The following is a 14,317-nucleotide window of genomic DNA, read 5'->3' as shown; positions in this document are numbered from 1 at the left end:
CAAATTCTCCTTTACAGACTGAAATGGCATGAAAACATTTCCTGATACACTTCACCCCCACCCAAGCTACAAATTTTAAGGGGGACATAAAAGTGATGACTACAGTGTAAGCGTGTCTGTCCTATGGGTTTTGTATGATGATTAATGTGTACTCACCAGGCATTCAAGAAGTCTAGCTGGCCTGGCTAGTATCATCAGTAGGTCTCTGACTACCCTCGTAAATGACTTGGCAGAGACTTGAGATCGGTTCTCAGCCTGTCAATAAAAGCACAAAGGTAAAAAGACAAAACGGAAGGGTCTAGTTAATAATTAGTCATCGTCCGAATGCTTGCTATCTCCATCATATGTTCGAATGCATTTGCATTTAATAGCATGCATCGTTTTGCTCCTAGTACTGATGTTTTCCCTATGAACCTGTACTTGTAAATTTTCAATTCACTTGTATCAAACTATTTTTATAGATTAAACAAATTTAAATACATTATCAGAAAGTATGAAATTATCTTCATGAATAGAATTAACCCTGCAAATATTGGCTGCTGCTATACCAGATAAAGCTTCTGAAAATTTCAGTAAATCTATCAGAGTATTAAATCAATTTTGTTTCAAAACTATATATCAATTTAATACATTAGCAAACTGGTATTATGTATAATCAACTTTCATCCCAGTATGTTATTTTCAATTATAACTTTAAGATTAATTGCAATACATAATTATTGATCCAATCTACAAAATGCTAAGTTATGACACTCAGTCATATTGAGCCTTCACTACATGTATGTACCTCCCCTTTTCTTCATCCTTGTTGTATCATTTTATGCACCTTTTCTGACTGTTTTCAGAATTTAAGCAAAGAATCATAAGAGTATTCAAAAGATCTGTAATACTGTCATCATTCCAAATCCACAGAGTAAAACTGAGGAGCGATTTCTTTGGAAAAGAGAGAAAAACAAGTTGAAAGAGCATTGAATAATAAGAAGAGGCTGGCATCTGGTACACCACATTATAAAAACGAGGGAACCACATTGATTTACAATTCACATCACATTCCACGTGGGTGATTTAAAAAGAAGCACTGCCCTCTGGAGACTCATACTTGACAGTTTTGGCGTAAGCTAAGAATCCCTATTTGACAGGTTTTCGATGCCAGGTTAACCCATGACTCTAAGGAGTGACGTGGGATCCTTTAGAAGTGGTTTGTATGGAAGAAAACAATCAACTCTTATTTTCTTCATTTCGGACGGGGGGAACATCTTGAGATGATCAGTCGGCTCTATATTTGCCCTTGCCATGATTCATGGAGTTTTATTTGCTTGTTTTAAAGGAAAATGCGGATTCATATCATGTAATATTCATGTCTCATTCTTTGTAATAATACATCTGTCTCCTTTGTTAACATTCATTACTTCTGTTATGTTACATTTGCTTGTCTCAGATTTCTCTCCTTTTCTCATGCTCTTTGTTTTCCTCCTTTATTTCTCATATTTATTTCCTCTTCAACCTCTCTTATCACAGTACAAAAAAGGGGCCAAGGCAAAATGGTGCAGACAGAGACAAGTACAGCAGATGTATATATTTCGTTTTAATCAAATGGGATGGGGGAGGGGGTACGAACATATTTGGAAAAATTTCTAAGACTACTTTTATACAAAACATTGCAGTCTGTGTATTGTCTACATTATTAAAGGTAATAGGTAATTCAATAACTTTAATATCTATAAACAATTCTTTTCTATCCTTTCATCACACAACTCAAAAATAGAAAATTAAAATTGACCATTATAAATGTTCTTGTCCTTCTGTCTTACATTGCATTACTGAAAATATATTTTTTTCTTTCTTTCTTCATCAGTGTTCCTTAATGAAACATGTATTCAGTATAACCTGTAGGTAACAACTACCTGTCAACAAAGACTACATTTCTTTTTGATTCACCTGACCAGAATACAGATATGACTGCGCAAAACAATGACTTACATCTTCTGCTAGCATTTGGACCTTGTGGGACACCTCAGTGAAGTAGATATGGGAGACTTGGTCTTCTTGTGATTTCTCTAAGCAGTCCCGGGCTAGTTCTACCGTCTGATGGACAAGGAAAGCATAGATTGCATCGTGCCCTTCCTGGCTCATATCCATTGAATACTTGTTAATAAAGTCCTGGAATAAAAGATGAGAGTAAAATAAAATTTACATTAGATAAACAATAAATCTTCATTCCTGGTAGATGGTTACACCCCCAATGGTCCTATACTAGCATAGTTATTTCTATAATGCACTGTTTAGGGTAACAATTTACAACTTTGTTGTCTTAAAGCGGGACTGCACTACATGTAGCTACTTACGCTCTCTATACAGCAAACAATGCCTAAGCATTACCCGTTGATCCTCCATGGTCTCCTTTTTCTTATGTTAATTGAGAGTTGATTTGATGAGATAACCACCTGCCAGTGACCACGCAGGGAGGTCTAATCCCTCCTGGCCAAACTAGTGCAGATGGGCTTTAAGAAATAATGGAGAGACAGTTTGGAGACCCTGGATCTATACTTACAGTGAGCTTGGTTTCCATCTGTTGTTTTGCCTTGGGGAATCTCTCCTTGTAGAGGCTGTTCATGTGTAGCATCTCATGATCCGTACTACCCACCAACGGACTGCTTGCACCACTACATTACCATGGAAACAAAAGAAGAAAAAAAAATCAACATCTTAGTCAATATCTCAATTTGTACAATGTCAATCATCATACTGTTTATCGAAAATTCAACATTGCACAAGATTATCGAACAAGAGTTACAATTGCTCCATCTACAATAATATTATGATAATCAACGTATAGGAAGAATAAGGTTAATTGTAGACTAGTGCAGATATATTTGAAAGAGTGATTCATATTCTTTGTAGACATCAAATAGTCAGCGAAGAAAAAAGTACATTATATTCATTCCTGTTTTGTAATGAGAATATCTGAATATAAATGTTGCCAGTCTAGTATGGAGAACGGCAGTTCCATCGATACTGTAGCTTCATTGAAGTATGTCATGTTCAGGTAAATTTCACCATTTATTTCTTGGTTTGTTAATTTGCCAATGTTTTTATTTGACATTGTGCATGTTAAGCAGCTGGAAAATTTAACCATTACCTCTAAAATTAAAAAAAAATGATTAATGCAAGTCATGACAAATCTGCACTTACATGTACAATGAATTGAGTCAGAGTTAAGTAAAATCATAACTCTTCACTTGTACAAAGATTGCATATAAAATTGTAAATAAGGATGGGATGCAAATAGCATTTTAAAAGCATGATTTGTTTCAAGATAAAATGTAATCCATATATATTGCTATGAGCTAGCAGTGCACTGTAAGATATTTTGTGTATATATATATCTTTAGTATCCTATCCACCACTTTCAGCCATGCATTGTACTGCGTAGTGTATGTATGCAGTTGTGTGCATAATCATGAACATAAATTGTTACCTATTTACACATAATTTTTCAACATTCTAAATGCAGGGTTCTTGTTAATAGCCGGCAACCGGCTATTTTTTCCGGCTGTAACGGCAATCGTAGCCGGCTGTAAGCCTCTCCAAAAAAAAAAAATAATAATACAAAAATCACATCATATTCGGTCAAGTCGCTATCTCAAATTTCTGTTATCACAAGCTTCACGAAGACACGCTTTCATAGCGCGGGGTTGTGAAAACGGTCGTAAAGAAATGAGATGAAACGTCTCCGAAACGATCGTAAAATAAAACCCTATTAAAATATGGACTTGCGGCGCGGCGCACGCGGGGGCTGAGCTATCTAGTATATGCCCAGTGCGCCAGAGCCTAGCGCAGGCCGGCAAGCTAGCTTACGCAAGAAAAGCGCGCGTTGTGAGCCGAGCTGAGCTAGCTGAGTAAATTTATCTCCGAGATCGCACGCCAGTCGAATTAAAATGGAATCGAAACGGCAGACATCGATGTCTTCCTTCCTTACTACAGGGTTCGTACACTTACACATTTTAAAAATTCCATGACTTTCCATGACTTTCCAGAGCAGGATAATGTAAATTTCCATGACCATTTTCAATGATGAACATGTCTTAATCTAAAGCGTACAACTATACATCATCGCAATACTAGGAAGCAAATTACAAAACTGTAAGGCGCACCCTATTTCGAAGATAAAAAAAAAAAAAATCTAAAAAAAAATCTGAAAAAAAATCTGGAAAAAACAACAACATTGTTACTAGACCTAGGTCTAACTTAGTTCACAAGCACTTCAACTGTGCCTTGTATAATGAAAAGTAAAAGTATTTTTCGAACACTGAAATAAGACGTGATCTGATCTGGTTAACAAAAAGCCACCAAAAAAAAGCCAACATTGGTCATTTTGTTAACATCAGATCGGCTCTTATTTTAGTGACAGCGTTCGAAAATACTTTCCTTTTATTACGAGGCACAGTTGAAGTGCTTGTGAACTAAGTTAGACCCATTTAACAATGTTGTTTTTAAAACTAAAGATGACAGAATTTTCCTCCGAGTCCAAACAGAAATGTGGACAGGCTAGTTTTCACGTGGTGATTCGTTATCCCCTGTGTAAGTGAGCTTGCATCATACAGGTGAGTGAGCTGGAGACACGGGAGAGCTTCGGCCGGCAAAGTCCTTGTGACAGGGCATAATTTATCGAGACTGAAGAAAAAAAACTGGAAAAAAAACTCTCTTCCTTTCAAATTTGGAACGTAGTTTAACTTCAAATAGTAGATCCTATTCTTTATTTGCATTATGTAATTCATGTTGAGACACAGAGATTTTTGAAACCACTAAAAAGTAGCATTTGAGGACTCAAATATCCTGTACCTGACTATATAAGGCCCATCCCCGACTTTGGATATTTTGCTGAGGGAAAAAAAGTGTGCCTTCATTGCGGACGTTGGGGAAAGCAGCAACCACGAGGCTAGGCTAGCTAACTACTGGCTGTATGCTCGCGCTCGAACAATGGACGCCAAATGTATATCAAATGCGATTCAGGGTTGCGATATTCGAGTAAAGAGCAACACAATTTTTAAAGGGGTTCTTCAGAAAACACGAGTGGCTCATGATACATAGTTATTTACGTTTAAATTATTGTTTCATGAATATTCTGTGGTAAAACCCCAGGGTAAAACACCTTCATTCAAACTTTTAATCAAAATCAAAGCACAAGCTCGATCAAAAAGTAATCGTACAGCGTGCATCCAGCATTCTTGTATGTACACACACCGGCACCACGCACCGCACCTGTCACTGCAAGTCATTCACGCCCACAAACATCTTGCATACAGTATGAAAGACACAATAGACACGGTACCAGTAGGTCCTAAAGATATTGCGTGTTACGAAAAAGGTCCTGTGAACCACAGATTTTACCAAATGTTTTTTCCTTTGTTCACAAGACAAATTAAATGCCATTTTAACAAACATCTTGAAAAAAAAAGATTTTCCCTGACTTTCCAGAAGAAATGGATGAATTCCCTGACTTTCCCTGACTTTTTACTTCTGGAAAAAACATTTTTAAATTCCCTGACTTTCCAGAAATTCCCTGACCCGTAAGAAGCAACGTACAGGTAAGTTTTTTATTTGAAATGTAAATAATAATGTAGGCTAAATTATAAATAATACCGGTAGTAATAATGAGTGTGAAACTGTGATTGATTTGGCGATGCACGATTCGATAACGTATTCGTAACACCCCCAGACCCCTGTGACAGCTGTCACATACCTGCAAACCATTTACCAATCCAATTTTGTCATATTTTTTTTTATGTGTGTTCCAATTTTTTTAATTTTTTATCGCAAACGATTTTCTTCACTGACAAGGTCCTGTAAACGTCAGTTAACCGTTTTTGCCCAGGACTACCTTGTATCATTATCATGTAATTCAAAATTGTAGATTCATCACAAATATGATTGATTTATCAGAAACAATAATGGAGCATTTTCATTTCATATTGTATATCATATGAAAAGTAAGTTATTCAGCCAAAATATTCATGATCTTTATCATTAAACTATGGCTCATACAGTGTGGTCATATCTTCAAAAATAAGGCTAAGATAGCACCAGAGAGCATCTAAAACCCTAAAGCTTCCAGGGCCCTTGGGCGGGCCCTGGACCCCGGCCGCAAGGGACTTCGCGCTTCGCGCTCGTGATGTGCGCTTTGCGCACATGGTGATGTGCGCTACGCGCACAGAGATTTTTCTTTTGCAATTTTAGTAGCCTCCTGTAAATCATAAATAGCCTGCTATCAGAAAAATTAACAAGAACCCTGTAAATGATGACATATTAAGTTATTGTGTACAATAAGGTGCATTCTTCTATATTCATTAAAAAAAAAAAACAGTTCATTGAAATGTAAACCTAAATACCTAATGTCTCAGTTAATCAGCTACACATATTTGTAAGGTATTTATAAGGGTCCTCTTATATATTTATTTTGTACAAAAAATATATTCAACAGGTTATCATGAACGGTAAATGTAAGTCTTGCTAAGAAATGCTCTAGGAGTTATAGCTGAAAGGATGTGACTTAAAGGCACACAGATAATGCATATTAAACATATTTCGTTCCTGATTTTTAAATCTACTTTTTTGTGGGGGGGGGGGGGGGGGGAGTCTCTATAGCAAGAATTTTTTCATGACTGTATTATTTTGTTAATCATTACAACACGCACATTTGGATCTATAAAAAACATAAAAACATTTAAAAAAAAACAACTAATTTCCTTTGAACTTGACGTGGGAAGAGGGAACATAATATAAATATGCTGATATATACAGCATATTATATGCGGATATATACATACAGTACAATTACTTGTATCATAGAAAGCAAGTACTAAATAACTTTTGACAACACAAATAAACATCTGTACTAGATGTATAATACCACATAATACTGGTGTTATTCAATTAATACCTGATTAGACTCTGATCTCCTGTACTGTACTTCAAGTTTAAATGTGTGACTGCATTAGTAGTTAAGTGTACATCTTGAAAATACATGACAACCTAAACACATGTAAGCGTAACCTGTTTAATATATTACTTTATATCTGGTGTATCACTCAAACATACTAAATGTGCACAAACAAAGGAGTTGCTAATCACATGATTTCTATATACATTAAAACAATGAACTTGAAAAGAATTGACTCTATAACTTTATTATCAGTTCTCATGTAACAAAGCTATTTATCTTCGTAAGTCGACTTGGATATTTGATTCTATAACTTTTCTGAAAACATAATGTATTCATACGTATTCAAGAAAGTAAGTAATGTTATTGTACACAATGTATGTCCTATAAATATTGTACATGCACAAAAATAGGATGATTTACCAAATAAAAAAGTTGATTTCTTGGCTCAATTCTTAAATCGTTTTCAACTTTCCACCAATCCCATCAAAATTAATTTCAGATATTACCAAAAGGCGCTCTCACAAATTACCACCTTACCCTAAAAGCAAAAGTAACTTATAGGTCATAATCTTTTGAAGTTGCATTAGATGAAAATGCACCTTTGAAACTCATTTAAAAAATGCATTGTCACTAATCCGTTCCCATCTAACAAAATCCTTCATAAACACATATCATTTCCATGTTATAAACATTGAGCCAATGATCTAAAAGTGAAAGAAATGACACTGAAAAAGTAGAAGATACTTCAGAAATTCTCTGAATTTCATCATTTATTCCTGAACCAAATTATACCAGCACAATAAAATAACATTTCGATTTGAATTTACTATGCATCTCAACATAAGCAAAGTAAACCATTTACAAATATGATCCCAAATGAAAAAATAAAATTGATGATTTAATTTTGTGTTCAATATTCTGCATATTACCGTTATGATATGGGTAGCGCAGATTTGTAATTGAAAATATATTATGCCTCCCACCTCACAAAGCATGATGGAAGATAACTCAAAGACCCATGTTTCCCATTGGCTAAATTAAAAAAAAATATATCTGTACCTTCCCAAAATACTAATGGTCATGCATGAATATTACGTCTCAAATCTAAAAATGTTACTTTGAACAGCTTACAACCTCAGGTGCTAAAATGGAATATTTCACAATATTTTTTGATATTGATATACAATTAAGGTAATCAAAGTTGTATATTAAAGACAAATCAAATAGTTACATCTGCTTAAAGCCAGTGTTGCATTAAATCATCTAACAAATACTTAGTACCATATTGGCTTTCAACATATGGTCTGATAATATAGCTGTTATGTTTCATCAATAAGAATAATTTGATAGATTATGCAGACTGATTCCTGAGTGAGTTAAAACAATTTGTGAGGAAATCGGAAAGGAAGTTTTTCCTGTCTAATCAAAAATCATGTGTTATTTTTCTCCAATGCTTTCACCACACAATGTTTTGTATAAAGGAAAACATCTGTGATTATGTAGCTTTAAGATACCAAGCTACATACATGTAAAACCAGAATCCATTTATAATCAAACTTTTGCGAATCTAACCCAATAAAACAAAAATTTGAAAAAGTTTCATGTACTCCAAATTTTATAGTATAAAATCATGTCTTATCTCATATGGACACCAAATAATAAACCTTTCTAAAAACAAATTCAAACATACATTTTTACAAACATCTTTGACATCATTTCCAAAGAAACAGTAGACCTTTGTGGAGTTAGTATAGTACTGACAATACCAGCATGCATAAAAAAACCTTACAAAATTGGGAGAAAAACAGAAGAGGTTCTAATGAAGGGAATCCAATGCAATGTGTCCTATACGATATCCGATATTTATCCATTTATTTTATCCAAAAATGAAAATCTCTTGATACCAGAAAAAAACACAAGTTAATGATCATAACATAGCATTTTAATGCAGATAATGGGGGGAAAAGACATATATCGTATAAGACACATTGCACAGAATAACATGTAGGTAGACCAGCTTGCTATATGAAAGGCAGAGTAAATATAAAAAGGAGAGGTGATTCTTATATGATATCGAGGCTTACGCAAACTGGGATGTGAACGAGATGATCGGTCGATCGGGCAGGGATAGCCAAGAAAGGCTGCCATTAGCAAAAAGATTGTCAGACAAGCAAACAATGAGAAGGTGGGAATAAAGAATGAAATACAATTAGGTATGAAGGGAGGAGACAAAAGAAATCAAAATGCAGATAAAAATGAAAATTTTAGATTGTATGTGAACACTGACAGGATAGAATTGTAAATGGGTACAAAGACATTGTATAGTTGACTGTACAGCTTTGGTAGGGTGAGAATGAATCGAGTCGTATTAAACATGTGAACCTATTTTCTGAAGTACTGCTTTTCATTTGGATAGGAGCTTAGATGATAGGCTAAACACCTGACCATCATCTTAAAAGCAATACTGATTTTATTTGACTATATCAAATCACAATAATATTGAGTTCCATTTTTAACATGCCAAACAAGACTTTGTTGAATCTGCTTGCACAAATCTTTCATATTTAGGATGAACTATTATATTTAATGATTTATATAATTATCTTATTCTACATAAAAATAATAGTTTAATAGAAGCAAAAAGATGTGTGTTTTCAGGTGATTTGATATCAAGCATGATTTTGAAGTTTATCTGTAACATAAATCATCTTCTGGAAGGCCAGAAAGGCATTAACTTGATATTAACAGATACAACCAAGCACCCTTCTGGCTCTCAGCTGATGGATTATGTTAGCATACATTTGACATGTGTTTCAAAGTACGCCTGGAGGCATGCATCTTTTAACGTGCTTGGTGGCTGGATTGCAAGCACGTCTCACTGCAGGTAAGAATTCAGAGTCAATACAAACATGAGGGAGACAGAGAGAGAGAGAGAGGACTGGGTTGGGGATAGGATAGGGGATAGGATAGGGAATAGGGTACGTGATGGCCGAGCTGTATACGGAAGTGTCCCAGTAACGAGAGAGGGGGGAAGTTTGATTTGGCCACTGTGTAACAGGAACTTTACTCTGTATGTTTGTATTCATGGTCAGGAATAAACCACAAGAACCATCTCTATCTCTCTCTCCCCCTCCCCCTTCTCCCTCTTTCTTCTCTCAATCTCTTCTCTCTCTCTCTTCTCTCTCTTTCTCTGTCTCTCTGTCTCTTCTGTCTCTCTCTTTTTCTGGCTTTATTTTTCTCTTTGTCTCTGTCCATGTCTTTTTTTTTTCTGGCTTTATTTCTGTATTTCTCTTTCTCTTTCTCTTTCTCTTTCTCTTTCTCTTTGTCCCTGTCTCTCTTTCTAGAATAAATTCAAGTAAATGTCAATCAAAATAGGCCTAATAACACATTATGATGAGATGTAGGAAATGTTCTTAAAGAATAATGTGGGAAGGAAAGTAAATGATAAAAGAGGGAAGTGAATACAGAAAAGAAATAGCAGAGGAAAAGGAAAATATGGCATAGAAACTTGAAAAAAATAATTGCAGTAGACAATGAAAAAGAAGACTATTAAAAGCAGCAGCAACATATGTAGAAGACGCAGATCAAGATGAAGAACAAGTATTGCAGGAAGACAACGAGAGACGACCACAGAGATGAAAATATAGGAGTATGACAACCCACAGACTTACCTAAGACTCCTAGATCGAGGTCTACATGAAGGTGATCTCCTGCCATCTTCCTGGTCCCCTCCTACGTTACTCTCACTGCTACTGAAATGCTGCGAGAGAAGCTGCAGATCCTCAGGGGTGGGCTGGTAGGGTAGCTGATGAAGACGCTCCTGACTTGAACAGGACGACTGAAAGAAGAATTACAGACCAAGGTTGGTCATTGAATTAGTCTCTATATTACTCTTAGATTACTGTTAAAAGGCACCAAAGCCTCTTAAAGGATGTATTGGAGGGGAGAGTGGAAGGAACTCGACCAAAAGGAGACCCAGAATCAACTGGGAAGAGAATGTCAAGAACTGGAGTGGACTAAAACTGCAAGAGTGCACCAGAATGGCAGAAGATAAAGTGAAATGGAGAGATGTTGCAATCAACCTCCGAACTGGGAGAAGATACTTACATGTAGATAGATTACTCTCACTGCTACTGAAATGTTCTCAGAACTGCAGATGCTCCTGACTTGAACATGACTGACGACTGACAGGAGATAGCAGATAGATAGACACTTGGTATCATAACTTTTCCCATTTTAGTATCATATATATCAAAGAAACATGAGAAGACTTTACATCGTATAGAAATAATGAAGTAAAATAAAATAATAAAGTATAATTTTGCAACACTCAAGATAACTGTAGAGGCAACAAAAGTTTGTCATTTTTTAAAAGAAGATTTGGATGCACCTAGATGGTAACAGTCATGACTAAGCTAAGAAAACAGCTTTGAATCTGAAAAGAAGTTTTGGAGGGCTTGGGGAATCAATAAGGATGTCCAAGTAATAACTTACCGATACAGCTGAACTGGGTGTGTTCGTACCGTATCCTGACAAAGCAAAGAGGGCATGAGGGTGGGTAGGTGTTTCATGAAACGATAACATGCATGAGTGTGAGCTTACCGATACAGCTGAACTGGGTGTGTTCGTACCGTACCCTGATGACGGCAGGGATGCCAGAGACCATCTTCTACCGTCAGCCTGACGTACAGAATTAAAGGCAAAGTGGGCATGAGGGTGGATCGGCACTCGAGGACTCTCCAAAGGACTCCCTGTACAAAAGAAAGATTGTTCGCACATTCCATATGATTTGATCAGAGTATAACACACATTTTCTATAGACTCTACCTTGAATTAATGCAAGTATAGTATAAAAATGTGAAGACTCATTTTGAGCTGAACCTTTCTACCTTTAAAAGATGATATTTTTTTTTCCATCACAAATACATCAACATCAACCAATGCAGAATGAATAATCACATAAATCATTTAATGGTTTTTAGTAAATTTTCCTTGTTTGTTAGTACTTTCATTCCATGACAAAGTAATAATTCATACAAGTAAAATGAATAATAATCCAATATAAACAATGTGTCCTATGTCTGCATCTTTATTCCTTTTGTAGAAACAGTTCTTGTCTGTTGAGTCGAAAAAGTGGTAGCTAAAAGTTAACATTTCATTTGCCATGGATCGAATCCCTGGCCTCAAACATTGTTAGGAATATCATGGTACATGATTTACGGTGTACATGTGACAAATGTTGACTGTGGCAATCCACTGTTTTTGTTCTATATGTCGATCAAAGCAGTTAAAGGGTTAAAGGATACTAGAATGCCATTTTAGCTCTCAGCAGATGGGCCCTGTTTCATAAAACTAGTCATCAATAACAAATGCCAAATTCTCATCACAAAATTGCTCTCAGCCAATCAAATGTATCAATTTCAGTAGCTTGTAGTGATTATTGTAACTTGTTATTGATAACACATTCTATGAAACAGGGACCAGCACCTAAATGACTGTAAGAACACACATGGTGTCTGTTTCATGATCTTTACCTCTCAATGGAGATGTGTCATCATATCCAGTGATATTATTGATCAATAAAGGCTTCCGTGTCAGTAGTTTATTCATGTGATTGATTATATGCCTTCATGTGTCGGCTTTTATTGATTATTAGTCATACATTCAGTCAGCTTTATCTCTGGTGTGAGAAAGCCGGAGGGTATCACAGAATGCGTCAAAAAAAAAGCAACTACATTTGAATCTTTTATCAAATCACACCCTCAGGGTTATAAAAAGAGGGTTATGTCATAAACTATGTATAAACAAAAGATACATTCAGATATTTCCACAAATCATTTCATTTTACTTTTGTTTATTCTCCACAGGCCATAAAATGAATTGAATTTCACCAGTTGTAAAATCATATTAGTATTAGAGATATAAGAAGTATTTTTTTAAAAGACAGCTGAAGTACATATTTCAAGAAGAAAAAAAAACACCCCAGATTTTCTCGCATTATCATGACTTGGAATATTTGCAATTATGCCATCCAATTGATAAATTACTTCATTTCAATTCTCCATGTAGATCCTTGAAAAGTAATCATTGTTTAATTATTAAAATATTGTTATTGCTTTTGAGATATTTTTTTCTCCAACAAAATGTTTTCCTTTGGTATGTTAGTATAAATGATGTTGTTATGTTTTTGTTTATGATTCTCATGCCTCATATCAAATACATATTACAAACAGAGTGACATACCAGGTAGATACATACCATCGCCATGAGAACCAGGAGAATTTGAACGTTTCATCACCGGGGAACTGTTTTTTCCTTTCCTGGTTCGTCCATAACTGCTTGAAAGACAAACAAAAAATAAATTCAACCAACAGAAAATATACTACTTTTATATTAAGAAAGAACAAAATTAATGTGTTTTTGTTTTGAAAAAATAGTCTTATTTGTAGGGAAATCATTTCCAGAAACATTATTACTTTCTAAAGAAAATAAAAAAAGTATGAAAAGAGTAGTCTTAAATATGCTTTTTAAATGATATGTATATCAAAATCACAAAGAAAAGGGAATGAATTTTATTTATTTTGGTTTGTGTAAACAATTCTCCACACGAGCATACATTCTAGTTAAATGCATGAGAAGTAATGTAAAGCTAGTGTATCGCCTCCGCAAAGGTTGATTTTAGAAGTGGGTGAAATATTCACCACAGTATTACGTCAATGGATCAAAAGACGCAAGGCATGAAACCTAAGCTAGCCTCTCTCTCTTCACGTGTACACGACTGACTTCTATCACACATACAACACAGTGAAGGGTACAGTATGTGTTTGTGTACAGCACAGAAGATACAATATGATCATTGTGGTTAGGTTCAATGGTAATTAAATCAATCAAATTAAGCAATCCTGGTGTTACATGTACGTATCTATTTGTTTTGTCTTAGGTGTTAACGATGATGTATACACTAATGCAAATCCTTTTTTTTCTTCAGTCAGGGTGCTAAATTCACACGTTCCGTTTAGCTGTAAAAATTGGCAATGAATATGAAATACAATGTTTAATGAGCTATCTACTTTAGATGGGAATATGTTACTTCAAAAATCCATTTGAAAGACATTCCAAATGATGAATGGTTAAAAGATTTTTTTTAGATGAAAACTGTTCTGTTCAAGATGTATTTTCATATTCAGTTTCCTTTATTTGAATAGCTCTTCAAGGGCAATATGTTTTTCCAAGCACATTTCGTCCCCTTTTTTCATATTTCTGTCTCTTTCTCTCTCCCTCTCCCCCTCTCTCTCCTCTCTCTTTCTCTCTCTCTCTTCTCTCTCACTTCCCTCTCCCTCTCCCCCTCCCCTCTCTCTCTATCCCTTCCCTCTG

General features: G+C 35.3%; 1 protein-coding gene across 9 annotated transcripts in view; it reads right to left on the bottom strand.

The window, feature by feature from the left end:
* Positions 1 to 14,317, bottom strand: part of LOC590093 (microtubule-associated serine/threonine-protein kinase 1) — a 74,773-nt gene that overhangs the window by 17,771 nt on the left and 42,685 nt on the right. For 3 of the 9 annotated variants that reach the window (XM_030996501.1, XM_030996506.1, XM_030996507.1), the window contains exons 4-9: positions 13,187 to 13,281; positions 11,546 to 11,694; positions 10,615 to 10,781; positions 2,552 to 2,663; positions 1,981 to 2,160; positions 157 to 255 (exon numbers count right to left, since the gene is read on the bottom strand). In XM_030996501.1, coding sequence (XP_030852361.1) covers positions 157 to 255; positions 1,981 to 2,160; positions 2,552 to 2,663; positions 10,615 to 10,781; positions 11,546 to 11,694; positions 13,187 to 13,281 — 802 coding nt within the window. The other 6 variants (XM_030996502.1, XM_030996508.1, XM_030996505.1 and 3 more) reach the window with 4 other exon arrangements.

Source organism: Strongylocentrotus purpuratus, unplaced genomic scaffold (genome assembly GCF_000002235.5).
Source record: "Strongylocentrotus purpuratus isolate Spur 01 unplaced genomic scaffold, Spur_5.0 spur5_scaffold_3, whole genome shotgun sequence".
NCBI lineage: Eukaryota > Metazoa > Echinodermata > Echinoidea > Camarodonta > Strongylocentrotidae > Strongylocentrotus > Strongylocentrotus purpuratus.
The sequence above is the reverse complement of the archived record's forward strand: the minus strand, read 5'-3'. Positions and strand labels throughout refer to the sequence as shown.